Source organism: Mchenga conophoros, linkage group LG2, assembly GCF_057382185.1.
Source record: "Mchenga conophoros isolate Kocher_MC1m ecotype Shallow Benthic linkage group LG2, M_conophoros_male_GT1.1, whole genome shotgun sequence".
Lineage (NCBI taxonomy): Eukaryota > Metazoa > Chordata > Actinopteri > Cichliformes > Cichlidae > Mchenga > Mchenga conophoros.
Window position 1 is genome coordinate 31,240,525 of NC_140527.1, and position 23,704 is coordinate 31,264,228.

Below are 23,704 nucleotides of genomic sequence, written 5' to 3' on the forward strand. Positions count from 1 at the left end.
ACATCTTTCCATAATAAAATGTTAATTGTAATCATCCGTTTAACTGATGAACTATTATTTCTAACCTTTAATCTAGTGATTTATACTACTCTTTTTAAACACTAGGAATATACAGTGCACCATTGTCCGCTGGTTTTGCTGACGTGTAATGTAGTTAGAGCAAGTGACCACGTAGGGACGGTACAGACCGTCACATTTAGACGTTCTGGTCGATGACTTCGGGCCCCTCCCATCCTACGTTCAGCAAATGATGCATTTGTGTGCTTTGTTACAAAGAGAGCTCGGAAGAGAACGAACGGTGGTCTTTATTTGAGAAGATAGAGAAGATTGCTTTGGAATAATTATACATTCATTTCCATTTATTGGTTGCTGTAACATATTATCTGGAGTATTGTGCCTTCGCCTGCTGTGTAAATATGCTTTTACCGTATAGAAGAAGCTTTCTGTGGATTAATCTGTTATTCGTGCTGCTGGATTGTTATTGGGAAACGGTTTGTGGGCAGCTCTCTTTCTCCGTCTCAGAGGAGGTGAATCTGGGGACTGTTGTCGGAAATGTCGCGAAAGATCTGAACATCAATGTCCAGGATTTGGAGCCCCGCATGTTTCAGATCGTTGCTGGATCGAAGAAAAAATATTTCGAGGTAAATCTAAAAACTGGAGCCCTCTATGTTAACGAGAGAATAGATCGAGAGGAGCTTTGTGGTAATGACGCCAAATGTTCACTAATTGCAGAAGCTGTTATTAATAATCCACTGAAACTGTACCGTATAGAAATAAATGTTTTGGATGTGAATGACAATTCACCCTCATTTCTCAGCACATCCCAGACAATTAATATTACCGAGAACACAGCGGTAGGAACAAAATTTCTGCTGAAACGAGCTCACGATGGAGACGTTGGAAAAAACTCTATAAATGCCTACAAACTGAGTCAAAATGAACATTTCTCTCTAAATACACTTAAAGGGGGTAGCATAACAGTCGAATTGGTGCTTCAGAAAGTTTTAGACAGAGAAAAACAATCTGTGATCAAACTCATACTAATTGCAATTGATGGTGGAACACCTCCTAAATCTGGAAGTATGACCATTATAGTAAATGTCTTAGACATTAATGATAATCCTCCTGTATTTAGTCAAATGCTGTATAAAGTCAGCATACATGAGAATGTGAATATTGGCACATCAATAATCACACTAAATGCGACTGATTTAGATGATGGAAAAAATGGGCAAATATCGTATTATTTTATGGAAATAGACGAAGGAAAACAAACAGATGTGTTTTCTATAGATGAACAAACAGGGACTGTAACAAATAAAAGGAATATTGACTTTGAAGAAAATAATGCTTTTGAACTTCGAGTAAAAGCCAGTGATGGAGCTTCCTCGCCTATGAGTTCGCATGCTAAATTACTGATTGAAGTATTAGACGTTAATGACAACGCACCTGAAATTTCAGTCACATCACTGTTGAACACTGTTAAAGAGGACGCATCACTTGGCACAGCCATTGCTCTTGTTTCAGTATTTGATAAAGATGGAGGGAAAAATGGGATGGTGATATGTAAAATTTCTAATAATGTTCCTTTTAAATTGGAGTCAAATTATAAGAATTCATATTCATTAGTTGTGGACGGTCCTCTTGACCGAGAGACTGCACCTCAGTACAACATCAGCATCACTGCTACTGATGAGGGCAGCCCACCACTCTCCAACACAAGTGTTATAACTGTTCATGTGTCAGATGTAAATGACAACAAACCTCAGTTTTCAGAAAGTGTGATCAACATCTACGTGAAAGAAAACAGTCCAGTAGGAGCAGTTATTAAAACTCTGACTGCAACTGATGCAGACATTGATCGAAATAGTCAGGTAAGCTATTCCTTTTTACAAAGCAGCAGTGACTCAGTGCCACTATCTACATTATTAAACATCAACTCAGAGACTGGTGATATAATCAGTCTTCAGTCTTTTAACTATGAGGAGTTAAAAACATTCCAATTTAAAGTTCAGGCCACAGACTCTGGTGTTCCTCCACTCAGCAGCAACGTGACTGTTAACGTTTTAATCCTGGATGAAAATGACAACAGTCCCACGATTCTCACGCCATATTCTGAGCATGGCTCCGTTAACAGTGAGAGCATCCCCTATTCTGCCGAAGCGGGATACTTTGTGGCAAAGATCAGGGCTGTAGACGCGGACTCTGGATACAATGCGCTGCTTTCTTATCACCTGTCTGAGCCCAAAGGAAACAACTTGTTCAGGATCGGAACCAGCACCGGGGAGATCAGGACTAAGAGGAGATTGAGTGACAATGACCTCAAAACTCACCCCTTGGTGGTCTTGGTCTCTGATAACGGAGAACCCTCCCTGTCAGCTACTGTGTCTATTGATGTGGTGGTGGTTGAAAGCACGGCTGAAATCCAGACTCAGTTCAGACATGTGCCTGTAAAGGAGGACAGCTTCTCGGATTTGAACCTGTATCTGCTGATCGCCATTGTGTCGGTGTCCGTCATCTTTCTGCTCAGCCTCATCACTTTAATAGCAGTCAGATGTCACAGGACAGACGGTACTTTCAGCAGGTACAGCGCCCCCATGATCACCACCCACCCTGACGGGAGCTGGTCTTACTCTAAAGCTACTCAGCAGTATGACGTGTGTTTCAGCTCAGACACGCTCAAGAGTGACGTAGTTGTCTTCCCCGCCCCGTTTCCACCTGTAGATGACGAACTTATCAGTATTAACGAAGGAGACACTTTTACCAGGACTCAGACTTTGCCTAACAAAGAAAAGGTAAGAACACAGTGTTTATAACAGCTTACAATTTTACATAAAAGAAGCGCGTCATCTTACACTGAACTCGTCTACATGTGGTTAATTTCTCCTGCTTTCAAAGTTTACCCTTTGCAACTGTCCGCAGCTTTAAGCCAGTCTTTTCCATTTAAATACTCGCTGTTTAAATGCCGCAGAAGAGAAGCCAGTATGCGGATAAGGAGCTTTTGGTGGTTTTGTTTAAAATTAATATAATCACTGCAAGTGAGAATATTTATTTGATTTTCCTTTCAGATTGTTTCATATATATTTGCGTAGTTCATTATTGTTTTAGGGTTCGTTTCCTTCTTGTTTGCGTTTATTTTTTCGTTCATCGTTGCCTTGTTGCTCTTTGACAGTCATTTCACTCGATGTTGTAATAACTCAGATTTTGCTTGTGTCCTTACAATTTCTTTCAATATACCCTTTGCATATACCTAAAACACAGCGACATTTTGTGAATACGCCGTTTTTGACACACCGCAATGGGTTTCACGCCTTAGGTGGTATATTTCAGTTAAAGGCTGAAACAAGCGAAAAACAAACAAATATATTCTAAAATTAAAACAAATAAATAAGACAGTGTTACACACTAACAATATAAACAGTGTTTTATTTTCCTAACAAATCAACCAGATGTTTTCTGGTTCTGTAAAACTGGACTGATGATATTTATTTTATTTTCCCTTGGTTTCTGTTGTAATTGGTGTATAGAGCCATAAGAGGGCGGTGTAGACCATAAATCAGAGACATAAATCCCGAGGCCCCTCCCAGATTGATAACGTAATGATGTCTTGTTGGGCTGTGACACAAAGAAACAGAAGCACGGAGAAAGGCTCGAGCATGATCTGCGCTGAGGATGAAGCAGAAGAAAATTGATAACATTTCCTGTCAATATTTGGCATAAACGGGACCCGTTTAAAGTTGGTTTGATGTCATTTTGGATTATGGCTTCAATTAACACAAGTCCTGCGGTGATATACTTGTTTTTTGTCCTGCTGGATTTTTATTCGGAAACGGCGTCCGGGCAGCTCTCGTACTCGATATCAGAAGAGGTGAATCGAGGGACTTCTGTAGGAAACATAGCCAAGGATCTAAACCTAGATGTCCATGAGCTGGAGCCTCGCATGTTTCAGATCGTTAGCGGATCAAAGAGAAAATATTTCGAGGTAAATCTAAAGACGGGCGTTCTCTTTGTCAGTGATAGGATAGACAGAGAGGAGCTCTGTGGAAAGGCCATGAAATGCACACAGAGCGTGGAGGCTGTGATAAATGCCCCACTCAAGCTATATCGCTTAGAAATAAATATTCTAGATGTTAATGATAATTATCCAGCTTTCAGTACTGACTCGCAAAGTATTGAAATAGCAGAAAGCACATTACCCGGGACTAAATTTTTTGTATTGTCAGCCTTTGATGCCGATGTGGGGAAAAATGGCATCAGTATGTACAAATTAAGTGCAAATGAACACTTTTCATTGGCAGTGAATAAAGGAGAGAGCGTATCTGCTGAACTAGTCCTCCAGAAACCTTTAGACCGAGAAAAACAACCAGTAATAAGACTCACGCTGACTGCTGTAGACGGCGGAACACCACCGAAATCCGGAACCTCACAGTTAATAATCAATATCTTAGACAATAATGATAACGTCCCAATATTTACCAAACCACTGTATAAAACAAGTGTCACTGAAAACACGCCGCCAGGCACATCAGTGATAACTGTGACGGCGACGGACAGTGATGAAGGGCCAAACGGGGAAATTTCATATTCACTAAGCAGCAAGGACCAAGACCATGTTCTCAATATATTTCAAATTGATGAGCACACGGGATTATTGACAGTCAAGGGGAAGATTGACTTTGAAGAGCACCCGGCTTTTGAAATCCGCGTGCAAGCTTCTGATAAAGGCTCTCCTCAAATGACAGCACAGTGCAAAGTATTAATAGAAGTAGTGGATTTAAATGACAATAGCCCTGAAATTTCTGTAACCACCCTCAGTAACACTGTAAAAGAGGATGCAAAAATAGGTACTGCTATTGCACTTGTGTCAGTTGTGGACAGAGATGGGGGTAAAAACGGAATAGTCCACTGTGATATTAAAAGTGAAAGCCCCTTTAAGTTACAAACGAATTATAAAAATTACTACTCCTTGGTAGTAGATGGTCAGCTAGACAGAGAGAGTCATTCTCAATATAATATCACTATCACAGCTAAAGACGATGGAATCCCAGCTCTCACAAGTACGAAGGATTTTAATGTTTATGTTTCAGATGTCAATGACAACCCCCCTAAGTTTTCAGACACTGTGTTCAATGTATATTTAAAAGAAAACAGTCCACTGGGAGCTACTCTGCAACGAGTATCTGCACTGGATGTAGATATTGATCAAAATGGACAGGTAACCTATTCCATTGTTGAGAGTAAAAGTAACTCCTTGCCAATCTCGACAATGGTAAATGTAAACTCTAAGACTGGAGATATAATCAGTCTGCAGTCTTTTAACTATGAGGAGTTAAAAACGTTCCAGTTTGAAGTTCAGGCCACAGACTCTGGTGTTCCTCCACTCAGCAGCAACGTGACTGTTAACGTTTTAATCCTGGATGAAAATGACAACAGTCCCACGATTCTCACGCCATATTCTGAGCACGGCTCCGTTAACAGTGAGAACATCCCCTATTCTGCTGAAGCGGGATACTTTGTAGCAAAGATCAGGGCTGTAGACGCAGACTCTGGATACAATGCGCTGCTTTCTTATCACCTGTCTGAGCCCAAAGGAAACAACCTGTTCAGGATCGGAACCAGCACCGGGGAGATCAGGACTAGGAGGAGAATGAGTGACAATGACCTCAAAACTCACCCCTTGGTGGTCTTGGTCTCTGATAACGGAGAACCCTCCCTGTCAGCTACTGTGTCTGTTGATGTGGTGGTGGTTGAAAGCACGGCTGAAATCCAGACTCCGTTCAGACATGTGCCTGTAAAGGAGGACAGCTTCTCGGATTTGAACCTGTATCTGCTGATCGCCATTGTGTCGGTGTCCGTCATCTTTCTGCTCAGCCTCATCACTTTAATAGCAGTCAGATGCCACAGGACAGACGGCACTTTCAGCAGGTACAGCGCCCCCATGATCACCACCCACCCTGACGGGAGCTGGTCTTACTCTAAAGCTACTCAGCAGTATGACGTGTGTTTCAGCTCAGACACGCTCAAGAGTGACGTAGTAGTTTTCCCCGCCTCGTTTCCACCTGTAGATGGAGAACTGATCAGTATTAACGGAGGAGACACTTTTACCAGGACTCAGACTTTACCTAACAAAGATAAGGTGAGTCCATAAAATCTACAGATCCCTTTTCTTGGTCCTGATTGCATCAGTTTCCATAGCGTGATGCTTTTCAGTTACTGTTTTTAACAGAAAATATTTAACAACTGACTTAGGAGTGGTCTTGACTGTTTCATTATTTTTTTAATCACTGTTGTTAGAAATTCTGTACCTTTAAATTCATTTGTGCAACAGAAATGTGCGAAATATTATACCTTTGCTCCATTATTTTTGTCTGATTTTATATTTTACTATTCATCATACTTTAGCTACTTTCCTTTAACTACACAGCCTATAGTCTCTTCCATCCAGATGAAAAGTCAAACGGTGCTCTCCGTGGTCCTGAAACGACAACTAGTTTAGTTTCGCGATCATCTCATTGATTGAGCATCTGGGCTTTCTCTGGGTTGTCTCTTTGTAAGCTGTAATGCACTCTTAACTATCTTTGTATCACAGAAAGAAAAATTATATCAATTTTGTTCTTTTTCATGAGCCAGTAGGTGTGGATAATCACAGTCACCACAAGGAGACGGTATAGACCGTAACTCGACAGCTTCCGTTTTGTGTTTAACGCTCCTCCCAGAGACAGTCCACACGGTGTTGTAACAAAGAGAGTAGTAGGTGTGGGTACATTGCGACAGCCACCCGTCTGGTCTGAAAATTGGTGGTATATGTACTACATTTGTTCGAATTTTTTATTGGAATTTCAAATTCGAATGTATGCCGTGTTGTGCTGAACGGAATTATGCCTTTATCGTGTCGCAACTGCTTTTCGTTGATATACTTAATACTTCTGATACTGGATTATTGTTGTAATGAAGCGTCTGGGCAGCTCTCTTACTCCGTCTCAGAGGAGGTAAACTCGGGAACAGTTGTTGGAAATATTGCCAAGGATTTACATTTAAACATACCGGATTTGGAGACCCGTATGTTCAGGATTGTTGGAGGATCTAAAAGAAAATATTTCGAGGTAAATACGAAGACTGGAGTCCTCTACGTGAATGAGAGAATAGACAGAGAGAAGCTCTGCGGGAAAGCTGTGAGATGTGCCGTAACTGTCGAGGCTGTGATAAATGAACCTTTAATGCTGTACCGTATAGAGATTAATATTCTTGATGTCAATGACAATTTTCCGCATTTCATTGCAAAATCACAGAATATAGACATTCCCGAAAGCACATTACCCGGGATAAAATTCCCCCTACTGCAGGCCTACGATGCAGATGTTGGAAAGAACGGCATCAACACATACAGGCTGAGCTCGAATGAACATTTTTCATTAGCAATAAGCAAATCAGGTGAGAGTATTTCGACTGAGCTAATGTTACAGAAAGTCTTAGACAGAGAAAAGGAACCTCTGATTAAGCTCACGTTAACAGCCTTAGATGATGGAAGTCCACCGAAGTCTGGAACATCAGATATTATGATTAATGTTTTAGACAATAATGATAACACACCAGTGTTTGCAAAGTCGCTGTATAAAGTGCGTGTGTTTGAAAACGTACCGATAGGCACTACAGTCCTGACTTTAAATGCTACAGATGCAGATGAAGGAACAAACAAAGAAATCATATATACACTTAGCACAAAGGAGCAGGACCACGTGCTGCAGATTTTTAAAATCGATCCGAACACGGGCACACTGACGGTGGAAGGAAATGTGGATTTTGAGGAACACCCAGTCTTTGAGATTCGTGCACAGGCCAGTGATAAAGGCCAACCTCCGATGTCCGCTCATTGTAAGGTGCTGGTTGACGTGTTGGACCTAAACGACAATGCGCCTGAGATTTTTGTGACGTCACTACTGAATACTGTGAAGGAAGATGCAAAAGCAGGCACCGCTGTTGCACTTGTTTCAGTGGTAGACAAAGATGGCGGTAAGAACGGTGAAGTGCATTGTACTGTAGATGAAGATGCTCCCTTTAAATTGGAAGCAAACTATAAAAATTATTACTCATTGATAGTGGTTGCCCCCTTAGACCGAGAGACGGTCTCTAGCTACGACGTCACCATAATAGCAAGCGATGGCGGTAGTCCCCCGCTCTCAAACACCATTATTGTCCCTATTCAAGTTTCTGATGTTAATGATAACGCGCCTCAGTTCTCGTCATCGATACTTAACATTTATGTTAAAGAAAACTGCCACGTGGGGACAATTCTTAAAACGGTAACCGCCTTTGATGCAGATATGAACAAAAATGGTGAAGTGACTTACAGTTTTATGGAAAGCAAAATTAACTCAGTCGCACTGTCTACATTATTAAACATCAACTCAGAGACTGGGGATATAATCAGCCTGCAGTCTTTTAACTATGAGGAGTTAAAGACGTTCCAGTTTAAAGTTCAGGCCACAGACTCTGGTGTTCCTCCGCTCAGCAGTAACGTCACTGTCAACGTTTTAATCCTGGATGAAAATGACAACAGTCCAACGATTCTCGCGCCATATTCTGAGCATGGCTCCGTTAACAGTGAGAGCATCCCCTATTCTGCTGAAGCGGGATACTTTGTGGCAAAGATCAGGGCTGTAGACGCAGACTCTGGATACAATGCGCTGCTCTCTTATCACCTGTCTGAGCCCAAAGGAAACAACCTGTTCAGGATCGGAACCAGCACCGGGGAGATCAGGACTAAGAGGAGAATGAGTGACAATGACCTCAAAACTCACCCCTTGGTGGTCTTGGTCTCTGATAACGGAGAACCCTCCCTGTCAGCTACTGTGTCTGTTGATGTGGTGGTGGTTGAAAGCACGGCTGAAATCCAGACTCAGTTCAGACATGTGCCTGTAAAGGAGGACAGCTTCTCGGATTTGAACCTGTATCTGCTGATTGCCATTGTGTCGGTGTCCGTCATCTTTCTGCTCAGCCTCATCACTTTAATAGCAGTCAGATGCCACAGGACAGACGGCACTTTCAGCAGGTACAGCGCCCCCATGATCACCACCCACCCTGACGGGAGCTGGTCTTACTCTAAAGCTACTCAGCAGTATGACGTGTGTTTCAGTTCAGACACACTCAAGAGTGACGTAGTGGTCTTCCCCGCCCCGTTTCCACCTGTAGATGCAGAACTGATCAGTATTAACGAAGGAGACACTTTTACCAGGACTCAGACTTTACCTAACAAAGAAAAGGTAAGCATATGGATGAATTAAGTATTTCTAATTGCGCATCTTGTGTGATGGGTGTAAATTAACGGTCAATGGATAAAGTTTTCTTAAGCTATCTAATTTTTGGTCTATCCTGCCCAAGTAGGGAAAAAAAACTGCAATTTGACTTAAATACAGAAATACTACGAGTGTAGTACCTTGGAATAAACTGTAACTAGCTCTGGTTTCTTGTGATGCTTTTCCCATCTAAATAAGTGGTGCATGCTGGATCATATTTTTTTCCTTGCAAATTTCAGAACACTTGGGGATTTGGTGCATCCAACTGTCTTGTGGGGTTTGGAACACGGTAGTCTTCAACGTAGCACAGTAGAATAAAACTCGACTTTTAATGTCTTACATTGGATTTTTAAATCCAATTTAAATTTAAATTTAAAATTTTTTTGTGTAGCCAGAGTGACGTTCTAACTGAGAACGGTAAGGAGCATCGAGAAATCATACATGTTACTCCCAGAAACGTGTGGAATACATGTTAATTAATGAATTTTTCAATCAGCAAATAATGAGGCAGATGTGCTTTTTTGCATTCATGTAGCGTATTTTCAGATTAAATCGCAATTTTTATATTCAGTATCCCTGGACTTTGTGTGTGATAGGACTCCATAGACGTGAAAAAAGACTGATCTGATGAACCCCGAAAAACGAAAAAAAAAAAAAACGTTTATCGATTTTTTTTGTGTCGGAAATTGTCTTCGAATTTCAAAGCTCTTTAGTGCAGGAAAATCGCTCAGCAGTTTTCTTTAGTTAGCTTTAGTGTGAAAACACCTTCCTGAAAAATGAGTGGAATGACATGCGGTCACAATGTTGGTGAATGTGGTGAATGTTTCAGCGTAAAAGCAGTAGGACTGGCATCTAAACTGCTGTAGAACTGAAGTGTAATGACATGCTGGAAGTTGAGTGCAGTCCTTCCGATTGTCCACACGGGGACATTGTAGACCATCACATTTAAATTCTCTCTGTAGGGTCTCGGTGCTCCTCCCAGATTCAGAGGATGATGATGTCTCTCAGGCGATTCAGACAAAGAGATTTAGAGGGCGAACGAGAACGGGAATGAACACTGATTATGTTTATAGGAAATATGCCAGAATAAACGTGGGCGCCTTTGGTTTTTTCTGAGGTTTGATTGTTTCATGATAAACGCCGTGACTATTTTACACCTTTTCTTGTTGAATGTAATTATGACTGGATCCGGCAGATCGAGCTGTGTGTGGATATATCTCGTCTTCGTGCTGCTGGGTTGTTACTCTGAAACGGTTTCTGGGCAGCTCTCTTACTCCGTCTCAGAGGAGGTGAATCTGGGGACTGTTGTCGGAAATGTCGCAAAAGATCTGAGCATCAATGTCCAGGATTTGGAGCCCCGCATGTTTCAGATCGTTGCTGGATCAAAGAGGAAATATTTCGAGGTAAATCTAAAATCTGGAGCTCTCTATGTTAACGAGAGAATAGATCGAGAGGAGCTTTGCGGTGATGAGCCCAAATGCTCACTCAGTGTAGAAGCTGTTATTAATAACCCTCTGAAACTGTATCGTATTGAAATTATTATTTTAGATGTGAATGATAATTCCCCTTCATTTGAAAGCACGTCACAAGAAATCGACATTTCTGAGAGCACAGCGGAAGGAATGAAATTTCCTCTGCATCAAGCACACGATGCAGATGTGGGAAAAAATTCTGTAAATACCTACAAGCTGAGTCAAAATGAACATTTTTCATTGACTACACATAAAGAAGAGGGTGTAACTCCTGAGTTGGTGCTACAGAGAGTTTTGGACAGAGAAAAACAGTCTATGATTAAGCTCACACTGGCTGCCATCGATGGAGGAACACCTGCTAAATCCGGAAGTATGACGATAATAATCAATGTGTTAGATATTAATGACAATCCTCCGATTTTCAGCCAAAGGTTGTATAAAGCCAGAGTCTACGAAAATGTTAAAATAGGCACATCAATAATAACACTGAATGCGACTGATTTAGATGAAGGACAGAATGGAAAGGTGATTTATTTATTCAGCAAAGTTGGTCGTGGGAAACCAATAGATGTGTTTTCTATAAATGAACAAACAGGGACTGTAACGAGCAAAAGGAATATTGATTTTGAAGAAAATAATGCTTTTGAACTTCAAGTACAAGCCAGTGATGGAGCTTCCTCGCCTATGAGTTCGCATGCTAAATTACTGGTTGAAGTATTAGACGTTAATGACAATGCACCTGAAATTTCAGTCACATCACTGTTGAACACTGTTAAAGAGGACGCATCAGTTGACACAGCCATTGCTCTTGTTTCAGTATTTGATAAAGATGGAGGTAAAAATGGGATGGTGACATGTAAAATTTCTAATAATGTTCCTTTTAAATTGGAGTCAAATTATAAGAATTCATATTCATTAGTTGTGGACGGTCCTCTTGACCGAGAGACTGCACCTCAGTACAACATCAGCATCACTGCTATTGATGAGGGCAGCCCACCTCTCTCCAACACGAGTGTTATAACTGTTCATGTGTCAGATGTAAATGACAACAAACCTCAGTTTTCAGAAAGTGTGATCAACATCTACGTGAAAGAAAACAGTCCAGTAGGAGCAGTTATTAAAACAGTGACAGCAGTTGATGCAGATATTGATCGAAATAGTCAGGTGAGCTATTCCTTTTTACAAAGCAGCAGTGACTCAGTGCCACTATCTACATTATTAAACATTAACTCAGAGACTGGTGATATAATCAGCCTGCAGTCTTTTAACTATGAGGAGTTAAAAAGTTTCAACTTTAAAGTTCAGGCCACAGACTCTGGTGTTCCTCCGCTCAGCAGTAACGTCACTGTCAACGTTTTAATCCTGGATGAAAATGACAACAGTCCCACGATTCTCACGCCATATTCTGAGGACGGCTCCGTTAACAGTGAGAACATCCCCTATTCTGCCGAAGCGGGATACTTTGTGGCAAAGATCAGGGCTGTAGATGCAGACTCTGGATACAATGCACTGCTTTCTTATCACCTGTCTGAGCCCAAAGGAAACAACTTGTTCAGGATCGGAACCAGCAGCGGGGAGATCAGGACTAAGAGGAGAATGAGTGACAATGACCTCAAAACTCACCCCTTGGTGGTCTTGGTCTCTGATAACGGAGAACCCTCCCTGTCAGCTACTGTGTCTGTTGATGTGGTGGTGGTTGAAAGCACGGCTGAAATCCAGACTCAGTTCAGACATGTGCCTGTAAAGGAGGACAGCTTCTCGGATTTGAACCTGTACCTGCTGATCGCCATTGTGTCGGTGTCCGTCATCTTTCTGCTCAGCCTCATCACTTTAATAGCAGTCAGATGCCACAGGACAGACGGCGCTTTCAGCAGGTACAGCGCCCCCATGATCACCACCCACCCTGACGGGAGCTGGTCTTACTCTAAAGCTACTCAGCAGTATGATGTGTGTTTCAGCTCAGACACACTCAAGAGTGACGTGGTGGTCTTCCCCGCCCCGTTTCCACCTGTAGATGCAGAACTGATCAGTATTAACGGAGGAGACACTTTTACCATGACTCAGACTTTACCTAACAAAGAAAAGGTGAGTCCATGAAATTTTTAAATACTTGGACATTGTCATTGCTCGTCATTACAGTTTCAATGGTCCTTTTTTTTTCTTATCTTAGCCGTGGTGTATCTAGTGATTTAAACAAGAAATGTCAGATGCTGTGTATTTGATGATGAGTTCTCATCTAAATCACAGCTGTCTATCTGTTAGATATTTCAACGTGTAGTTCACCATTTGTGGTCCTGTGTTTTTTCCTTTTTCTTTTTTTCTTGAAGATCTTAGGATATGTGTGTACTTTGACTGATAAATTGACACATATCTTGTGCAGTGTACTAAAGGTTATCATTGCTCTTCAAGGTTGAGTTGTGATTTACATATTCAATTGAGCATTTTGAATAAAAAAATTCAGTTATTTGATTTAATTAAAGAAAATATAGAGAAAATATTAACGAATACTGAATGTGTATAAAAATGCAACGTTTTTGTTTGTGTCATTTTTAAAAGGGAGAATATGCTAATGTGGGCTTTCTCCATTTTTATGTCTAAATTAAACTGGTTTTGTAACGTGAAAATCACTCACAATGTAGCTGTGATGATGCTCTAATAAACACAGAAACATTCAAATTAGGAAAAGAATATAGAAAAAAAGTGTTCGGATGATTAATTAATATCCCTCTTTAATTTTTTTTGTTGTTTGTTTGTTTGTTTGTTTTTTTAAATCTCCTTAATCGCAATAAGACGGTTCATTTTTTACCTTTACTTCTAAGTTAGCTTCCAATAGAAATAGTATTCATAAAAACACAGAATACCAGAATGGCATATATAATCATGATGGCAACGTCTTACACTGGGGTTAATATTTGACTGTTCGTTTATGAGGGTCAAGTGTATTAAGACGTTTGATAATGTGGGTAGTTCTCGCAAATGTCCACACGGGGACATTGCAGACTTTTCCATTTAAGCTTCCTCTTTGAATGCCTCGGGGCTCCTCCCAGATTCAAATGACGATTATGTTTATCAGGCAATTCAGACAAAGAGAATCAGAGGGCGAAAGAGAACGGTACGAGAAACGCTGATATTCTGCCATAGACCTATTGATTTTTTTCTGTTTATGCCGTTACACACTGTGTCAATTTTTATGCTTTTTCTTGTTGAACATAATTATGACTGGACCGAGCAGATCGAGCTGTGTGTGGATATATCTCGTCTTCGTGCTGCTGGATTGTTACTCTGAAACGGTTTCTGGGCAGCTCTCTTACTCCGTCTCAGAGGAGGTGAATCTGGGGACTGTTGTCGGAAATGTCGCGAAAGATTTGAGCATTAGTATCCAGGATTTGGAGCCCCGCATGTGTCAGATCGTTGCTGGATCAAAGAAGAAATATTTCGAGGTAAATCTAAAAACTGGAGCCCTCTATGTTAACGAGAGAATAGATCGAGAGGAGCTTTGCGGTGATGAGCCCAAATGCTCACTCAGTGTAGAAGCTGTTATTAATAACCCTCTGAAACTGTACCGTATTGAACTGTTAATATTAGATGTCAACGATAATTCCCCTTCATTTGAACGCACGTCGCAGGTAATCAACGTAACTGAGAACACGGCAGTAGGGGCAAAATTTCCTCTGCATCAAGCTAACGATGCGGACAGTGGGAAAAATTCCGTAAATACCTACAAGCTGAGTCAAAATGAATATTTTTCATTGACTACACATAAAGAAGAAGGTGTAACTCCTGAGTTGGTGCTTCAGACAGTTCTAGACAGAGAAAAACAGTCTGTGATTAAGCTCGCACTGACTGCCATCGATGGAGGAACACCTGCTAAATCCGGAAGCATGACTATAATAATCAATGTGTTAGATATTAATGACAATCCTCCGATTTTCAGCCAAAGGTTGTATAAAGCCAGAGTCTACGAAAATGTTAAAATAGGCACATCAATAATTACACTGAATGCCACTGATTTAGATGAAGGACAGAATGGAAAGGTGATTTATTTATTCAGTGAAGTCAGTCAGGGGAAAAAAACTAATTTGTTTTCTATAGACAAACAAACAGGAACTGTAACGAGTACAAGGAATATTGATTTTGAAGAAAATAATGCTTTTGAACTTCGAGTGCAAGCCTTTGACAGCGCAGTTTTTCCCATGAGTTCACATGCTAAATTACTGGTTGAAGTATTAGACGTTAATGACAACGCACCTGAAATTTCAGTCACATCACTGTTGAACACTGTTAAAGAGGACGCATCAGTTGACACAGCCATTGCTCTTGTTTCAGTATTTGATAAAGATGGAGGTAAAAATGGGATGGTGACATGTAAAATTTCTAATAATGTTCCTTTTAAATTGGAGTCAAATTATAAGAATTCATATTCATTAGTTGTGGACAGTCCTCTTGACCGAGAGACTGCACCTCAGTACAACATCAGCATCACTGCTACTGATGAGGGCAGCCCACCACTCTCCAACACAAGTGTTATAACTGTTCATGTGTCAGATGTAAATGACAACAAACCTCAGTTTTCAGAAAGTGTGATCAACATCTACGTGAAAGAAAACAGTCCAGTAGGAGCAGTTATTAAAACAGTGACAGCAGTTGATGCAGATATTGATCGAAATAGTCAGGTGAGTTACTCTTTTTTACAAAGCAACAGTGACTCAGTGCCACTATCTACATTATTAAACATCAACTCAGAGACTGGTGATATAATCAGCCTTCAGTCTTTTAACTATGAGGAGTTAAAAACTTTCCAATTTAAAGTTCAGGCCACAGACTCTGGTGTTCCTCCGCTCAGCAGCAACGTGACTGTCAACATTTTTATCCTGGATGAAAATGACAACAGTCCCACGATTCTCGCACCATATTCTGAGGACAGCTCTGTAAACAGTGAGAGCATCCCCTATTCTGCTGAAGCGGGATACTTTGTGGCAAAGATCAGGGCTGTAGACGCAGACTCTGGATACAATGCGCTGCTTTCTTATCACCTGTCTGAGCCCAAAGGAAACAACTTGTTCAGGATCGGAACCAGCACCGGGGAGATCAGGACTAAGAGGAGAATGAGTGACAATGACCTCAAAACTCACCCCTTGGTGGTCTTGGTCTCTGATAACGGAGAACCCTCCCTGTCAGCTACAATGTCTATTGATGTGGTGGTGGTTGAAAGCACGGCTGAAATCCAGACTCAGTTCAGACATGTGCCTGTAAAGGAGGACAGCTTCTCGGATTTGAACCTGTATCTACTGATCACCATTGTGTCGGTGTCCGTCATCTTTCTGCTCAGCCTCATCACTTTAATAGCAGTCAGATGCCACAGGACAGACGGCACTTTCAGCAGGTACAGCGCCCCCATGATCACCACCCACCCTGATGGAAGCTGGTCTTACTCTAAAGCTACTCAGCAGTATGACGTGTGTTTCAGCTCAGACACACTCAAGAGTGACGTAGTGGTTTTCCCCGCCCCGTTTCCACCTGTAGATGGAGAACTGATCAGTATTAACGAAGGAGACACTTTTACCAGAACTCAGACTTTACCTACCAAAGAAAAGGTAAGGCTGAACCTTAGATAATGTAAGGTGAGCTGTAACATAAAATAAAAAATTTCTACTTCATGTTTTGATCAAAAATTTAGTTAATTTTCCATTTATTAATTTTATAATGTATTCATATTTCATAGTTTTTGTATCTGTGTTTTATGTCAAAGGGTAAAAAAAGTGTTACTGTAGAAATCTTTACGGTAAAAGCTTAGATATGAGCTATACAATATATTTTGAGGGTTTCTGGAGAAAACAAATAACTTTTAGCTTGTTGTCATTCAAATGGTCTGTAAGGGACTGTTCGCTGACATTTCCCCTGGGCTCTTTTTGCAGTCTTTAGAACATCTGGCCTTTGACATGATAATTTTGCCAACAATCACCAGTCATTTTGAAACAAATCACAGAAAAGTGAAATGTATCAAACAGTAACTAAACTCACTGTATACCTGAATATAAATGATCAAGATTTAAAATAAGCACTTCCATTTAACAAAACTTAGAGTCAGGTTTTGTGTCGTTTTGTTTTGTTTTTCAAGCAGCCTTGATATAAACTTTTGTTTGTAAATATACATGTTATCCATTCACTTTTAAATTAAATTAATATACAATAATATATTTTTTCCTGGATTAAAGCTGTGGCTAGAAGTTAAAAAGGTTGAAAGCATAACAAAAGAAATCACATTTTCAACTATGTCTATTTGTTGACTTATGAAGCCTGTTTATGTTATCATTTGTAATTTGTTTAGAAATAACCAAGGCTCGGTTCTGAAAGTCTTTTAACGGCGTGTCCCTTGGTATAAGGTCAAACAAATAAGGAGTGCCTGCATCAACATAATGATACTCTCTCCATGGTTCTGAAATATGTGGCGATTACATTATACTGTACTATTAGGATCTCACAATATAAAGAAAGAAGGTGTGAGTGACTCGATTAAGAACAAGTCTTATTATTTCAAACACAACAGCAGGATTTGATTGCATTCATTCCTTAACTGTAGTTACTTAAAATGACCATGGGGCGACAGTCTAGACCGTAATACCGCCGGCTGATCGCTGATGGTTGAAGGCCCCTCCCACAATAGAAGGATCATTTTGTCTGTGCTTTGTTAGAATGAGAGGCAGGACGAAGTGGGGAGGCTTGAGAAAAATGCACTGGCATTTACTTTAGTCTCACAAAATACATTTCGCCGCCAAAAAGCGAAAAACAGACCGACATAAGGATCTATGTTGTATGGAATTATGTATCTGCCGAGAAGAAAGGCGTCCTTCGGGATATATCTAATGCTTGTTGTCTTGGAGTATAACTGGGGAGCGGTATCCACTCAGCTCTCATATTCCGTGTCTGAGGAGGTGAACCTGGGGACTTCCGTTGGAAATCTCGCCAAGGATCTGAACCTAAATGTACAGGATCTGGAGTCACGTATGTTTCAGATTGTTACTGGATCAAAAAGGAAGCATTTCGATGTAAATTTGAAGACAGGTTTTCTCTACGTGAGTGAGAGAATAGACAGGGAAGAGCTCTGCGCTAAAGCTACAAAATGCACAATAAACGTGGAGGCTGTGATAAACAATCCGCTGAAACTTTACCGTATTGAAGTCAATATTCTTGACGTAAACGATAACCCCCCGTCTTTCAGTGCCAAATCTCAAACTATAGACATTGCAGAGAGCGTGTTGCCGGGAGCTACGTTCCCTGTGCTGTCGGCTTACGACGCCGATGTGGGGAAAAATGGTGTTAACACTTACAAGCTGAACCAGAATGAACATTTTTCTTTAGCGGTGCACAAAGGGGACAGTGTTTCGGCAGAGATGGTTCTTCAGAGAGCGTTAGACCGAGAAAAGCAGGCTGTAATTAAACTCACACTGACGGCTATAGATGGAGGGACACCTATTAAATCAGGCACGTCAGAGATCATAATTAATGTGTTGGATATAAATGATAATATCCCAACTTTTAAAAAATCATTGTATAAAACAAGTATTAAAGAAAATGCACCATCAGGCACTACAGTAGTAACAGTGACTGCAACTGATGCTGACGAGGGTGCAAACAAAGACATCGTATATTTACTTAATTCGAAAGATCAGGATCGTGTATTAGAAATCTTTGAAATTGATTTGCAAACAGGAATAATAACAGTTAAAGGAACTATTGACTATGAAACAAACCCTGCTTTTGAAATCCGTGTGCAGGCTACGGACAAAGGCCAACCTCCGCTAACAGCACAATGTAAAGTACTCGTAGAGGTGGTGGATCTAAATGACAATGCCCCCGACATCACCGTGACGTCACTGCTCAATACAGTTAAGGAGGACGCTGAAAGTGGCACTGCTATTGCACTTGTTTCGGTTCTCGACGAAGACGGGGGCAAAAACGGTGAAGTCAAATGCGAGATATTGAATTCGGTCCCCTTTAAATTGGAGACAAATTATAAAAATTATTATTCTTTGATCATTGGTGGCGTTCTAGACAGGGAACTTGTGTCGCACTACAATATCACTATTAAAGCTACTGATGAAGGCAGCCCCCCTCTCTCTAGCACCAGTGTAGTTACTATTCAGGTTTCTGATGTAAATGATAACGCACCGTTGTTTGGAGATACTGTAATTAATATATATGTGGCAGAAAACAGTCCTGTCGGGACTGTTTTAAAAACTGTATGTGCAACTGACGCTGACGCTGGCGAAAACGGGCAGGTGAGATATTCATTAGTCAGTGATAACGCAGGGCCGCTCTCTACAATGATCAGCATTAACTCAGAGACTGGAGGCATAGTCACTCTACAACCTTTTAATTATGAGGAGTTGAAAATGTTTCAATTTAAAGTCCAGGCCACAGATTCTGGTGTTCCTCCGCTCAGCAGCAACGTGACTGTTAAGGTCTTAATTCTGGATGCAAATGATAATAATCCAACAATTCTCGCTCCTTACTCTCAGCACGGCTCCGTTAACAGTGAGAGCATCCCCTATTCTGCTGAAGCGGGATACTTTGTGGCAAAGATCAGGGCTGTAGACGCAGACTCTGGATACAATGCGCTGCTCTCTTATCACCTATCTGAGCCCAAAGGAAACAACTTGTTCAGGATCGGAACCAGCACCGGGGAGATCAGGACTAGGAGGAGATTGAGTGACAATGACCTCAAAACTCACCCCTTGGTGGTCTTGGTCTCTGATAACGGAGAACCCTCCCTGTCAGCTACTGTGTCTATTGATGTGGTGGTGGTTGAAAGCACGGCTGAAATCCAGACTCAGTTCAGACATGTGCCTGTAAAGGAGGACAGCTTCTCGGATTTGAACCTGTATCTGCTGATCGCCATTGTGTCGGTGTCCGTCATCTTTCTGCTCAGCCTCATCACTTTAATAGCAGTCAGATGCCACAGGACAGACGGCACCTTCAGCAGGTACAGCGCCCCCATGATCACCACCCACCCTGACGGGAGCTGGTCTTACTCTAAAGCTACTCAGCAGTATGACGTGTGTTTCAGCTCAGACACGCTCAAGAGTGACGTAGTGGTTTTCCCGGCCCAGTTTCCACCCGTAGACGCAGAACTGATCAGTATTAACGGTGGAGATACTTTTACCAGGACTCAGACTTTGCCTAACAAAGAGAAGGTAAGGCCAATGACTAATTTACGTTTATTATTCCCCTCCAATTATTACGATAATTAACAGTGAAATAAAACTTTACACACTGTACTACAAAATATTCTTTTTGGAGTAGGCTGGTTTAAGTTACAATAAAAAGTCGCTGTGGCTGTAGTTTAGACTTTTGCGGTGTCCTTTCTTTTGTCTGCATATTTCGCTGTCTATGGTATTGAAAGTTTACAAAACTTGCCCCATGAAATATCCGTAGCTGTAGGGAGTTATTGTCTTTTCTTGACAACCAATCCACGTAACAGTGTCTTTTTTGTTTTGTTTTGTTTTGTTTTGTTTGGGGTTTTTTTGGTGGCGGGGGGGCGGGGTATTTTTGTTTCGTTTTGTTTTAATTAAGGCAGTTTTTAAGTTTACTTACTATAAGTCTGTAAGTCTAATTGTAAACGACTAAGTGTAAAGAAAAACTGGATTTCTTGCTTTGTCATTTCAGATGAATACAATTAATAATTTGAGATTTGAAACCTTATTATCTGTCTTACTTTGAAAATGGAGTGCAAACTTTTGCACCTGCAATACTGCTTGGTGATTTGAATTGTACAACTTGCGGTGTTTCACCTGAATGAGAATATTGACCTTACTTAATATATATTGTTTGGATGATTCAACAAAGAAATACGACAATAAATACTACGATGCCAGTGTCGGTGATGGCGTAACTTCAAATAAAGTGTTATTTTATTAACGCACGTATAAAAATCTTTTAAATAACTCACAGTATTTTGGAATTGTGTGATTGTGGGCGTGTCTGAGTGAACAGGAATAATTTAGTTCTTACCAATGTGTGTAGTTTCTTCATATTACCACGTAGCGACGCTGTAGACCGTGGCACAGAAAGGTGGACGCTCCTCCCAGGGTAAAAGGGGAATAGCTTTGGTTTTCATCACAAAGAGACGAGGGAAGGGAAGGAGCGGCATAATGGAGCATTTCTCTTTAAAAATATCACAGTCGCCTTGATTTTTGTCATATCCTACCATCTAACACTGGGAACGGATTTGTGGATATATTATTTGCTGTATTCCGGCGGAAGTATGCATTTAACGACGAGAAGAAGCGCTATTGTCACATTTCTTTTGATTGTGCTCTTGGTTTATTATTGGGAAGCGGCGGCTGCACAGCTCTCCTATTCCGTCTCAGAGGAGGTGAATCCGGGGACTAATGTCGGAAATATCGCCAAGGATCTAAACCTTAACGTGCAGGAGTTGGCCTCCCGTTTGTTTCAGATTGTTGCATCTAAAAAGAAATACTTTGAGATAAATCTAAAGACCGGATTTCTGTATGTCAGTGAGAGGATAGATCGAGAGGAGGTTTGTACAGATGAGCCCAAATGCACGGTTACCGTAGAGGCTGTGATAAACAATCCGTTAAAGCTTTACCGCATGGAGATAGAAATTAGAGATGTGAACGACCACTCTCCATCATTTAACACGAAATCTCAAATACTGGAAATTGCAGAGAACACACTGCCTGGGTTTAGATTTGCGTTATCGGAGGCAAGCGACGCTGACGTGGGTAAAAACAGTGTTAGTGCATATAAGCTGAGTACTAATGAATATTTCAGTCTTGCCACACATAAAAGAGGAAAGAGTATATCTCCAGAGTTAGTGCTGCAGAAAGCCCTGGATCGTGAGAAACAAGCAAGTATACAACTTTTGTTAACTGCAATAGACGGAGGGTCTCCACCAAACACGGGGACATCAGAAATTGAAGTAAGTGTGTTAGACAGTAATGATAACGCACCAGTGTTCAGTAGCACTCTTTACAAAATTAAAACACTCGAAAATAGCCCGATTGGCACTACGATCTTCACCTTAAATGCGACTGACGCTGATGAAGGAACAAATGGTGAAATAGTGTACTCCTTACGAAGTAAGGATCAGGATCATATTTTGGATATTTTCCAAATTGACCCTGAGACAGGGATTATTTCAGTCAAAGCCAAAATCGACTATGAAGAAAGAAAAGCTTTCGAGATCCGAGCAGAAGCTAGAGACAAAGGCCAGCCTCCCATGGCAGCCCATAGTAAGGTGCTGGTTGAAGTAATAGACTTAAATGACAACGCTCCTGAAATCAAAGTGACGTCACTTCTCAATGCAGTAAATGAGGACGCTGAAATAGGCACTGCTATTGCACTTGTTTCAGTTCTAGATACAGATAGTGGTAAAAACGGTGAAGTTGAATGTGTAATCTTAAATAAAGTTCCGTTCAAACTGGAGACAAATTACAAAAATTATTACTCTTTAGTTGTTGACGGACATCTAGACAGAGAGGAGACCCCTCAGTACAATGTCAAAATTTCAGCTACGGATGAAGGGAGCCCTCCACTTTCTAACACTAGTGTTATCACTGTTTACCTTTCTGATATTAACGACAACACGCCACGTTTTTCACAGTCTTTAATAAGTGTTTTTGTGAAAGAAAACAGCAAGGTAGGAACAGTTATAAAAAGGGTGACTGCAGTCGATATTGACATCAGCAACAACGGTCAGGTGAGCTATTCACTATTAGATAGTAATAGTAAATCACTTCCTCTCCCCACAATGGTAAACATTAACTCAGAAACTGGAGACATAATCAGCCTGCAGTCTTTTAACTACGAGGAGTTGAAAATGTTTCAATTTAAAGTTCAGGCCACAGACTCTGGTGTTCCTCCGCTCAGCAGCAATGTCACTGTCAACGTTTTAATTCTGGATGAAAATGACAATAATCCAACAATTCTTGCTCCTTACTCTGAGCATGGCTCTGTTAACAGTGAGAGCATCCCCTATTCTGCTGAAGCGGGATACTTTGTGGCAAAGATCAGGGCTGTAGACGCAGACTCTGGATACAATGCGCTGCTTTCTTATCACCTGTCTGAGCCCAAAGGAAACAACCTGTTCAGGATCGGAACCAGCACCGGGGAGATCAGGACTAGGAGGAGAATGAGTGACAATGACCTTAAAACTCATCCCTTGGTGGTCTTGGTCTCTGATAATGGAGAACCCTCCCTGTCAGCTACTGTGTCGATTGATGTGGTGGTGGTTGAAAGCACGGCTGAAATCCAGACTCAGTTCAGACATGTGCCTGTAAAGGAAGACAGCTTCTCGGATTTGAACCTGTACCTGCTGGTTGCCATTGTGTCGGTGTCCGTCATCTTTATGCTCAGCCTCATCACTTTAATAGCAGTCAGATGCCACAGGACAGATGGCACTTTCAGCAGATACAGTGCCCCCATGATCACCACCCACCCTGACGGGAGCTGGTCTTACTCTAAAGCTACTCAGCAGTATGACGTGTGTTTCAGCTCAGACACACTCAAGAGTGACGTGGTGGTTTTCCCAGGCCCTTTTCCACCTGTAGATGCAGAACTGATCAGTATTAATGGAGGAGACACTTTTACCAGGACTCAGACTTTACCTAACAAAGAGAAGGTAAGGAAATGCTGCTCTGAATAAGTAAGATTTTTGTATATCACTGAATGTCGGATAATGAATTAACAGATCTGTTAAATATGTGTTAAATATACGGTGGCCCTGAGAGGCCAAACGGACTGCAATTTAAGAAAACACCAGCAAAAAGAAAAACACTACAAAAGCACACAAACACAACGGAAATAGGAAAAATTAAAACGGAAATAGAAAAAAAACAGATTTCCAAAAGCACAAGGGAAGTGTTTCTGGGGAGACAAGAACCCGACGGACCAGTTGGAGGAACCCAAAACAAGCTA

The 23,704-nt window shown here is 41.1% G+C and overlaps 1 protein-coding gene and 1 pseudogene across 32 annotated transcripts in view; both read left to right on the forward strand.

Annotated features, from left to right (window-relative positions):
• Positions 1-23,704, forward strand: part of LOC146582295 (protocadherin alpha-C2-like) — a 213,204-nt gene that overhangs the window by 114,786 nt on the left and 74,714 nt on the right. The window contains exon 1 of one of the 32 annotated variants that reach the window (XM_085294268.1): positions 309-2,795. The exons of 27 other annotated variants lie outside the window; for them this stretch is intronic. In XM_085294268.1, the coding sequence (XP_085150394.1) occupies positions 417-2,795 (2,379 nt within the window). In that variant the 5' untranslated portion in view covers positions 309-416. Of the gene's footprint in view, positions 1-308; positions 2,796-3,629; positions 6,137-13,927; positions 16,360-17,450; positions 19,960-20,879; positions 23,409-23,704 lie in introns of those variants that run through there. 4 more of the 32 variants (XM_085294188.1, XM_085294249.1, XM_085294197.1 and 1 more) reach the window with 4 other exon arrangements.
• Positions 6,693-9,796, forward strand: LOC146582299 (protocadherin alpha-3 pseudogene; annotated as a pseudogene).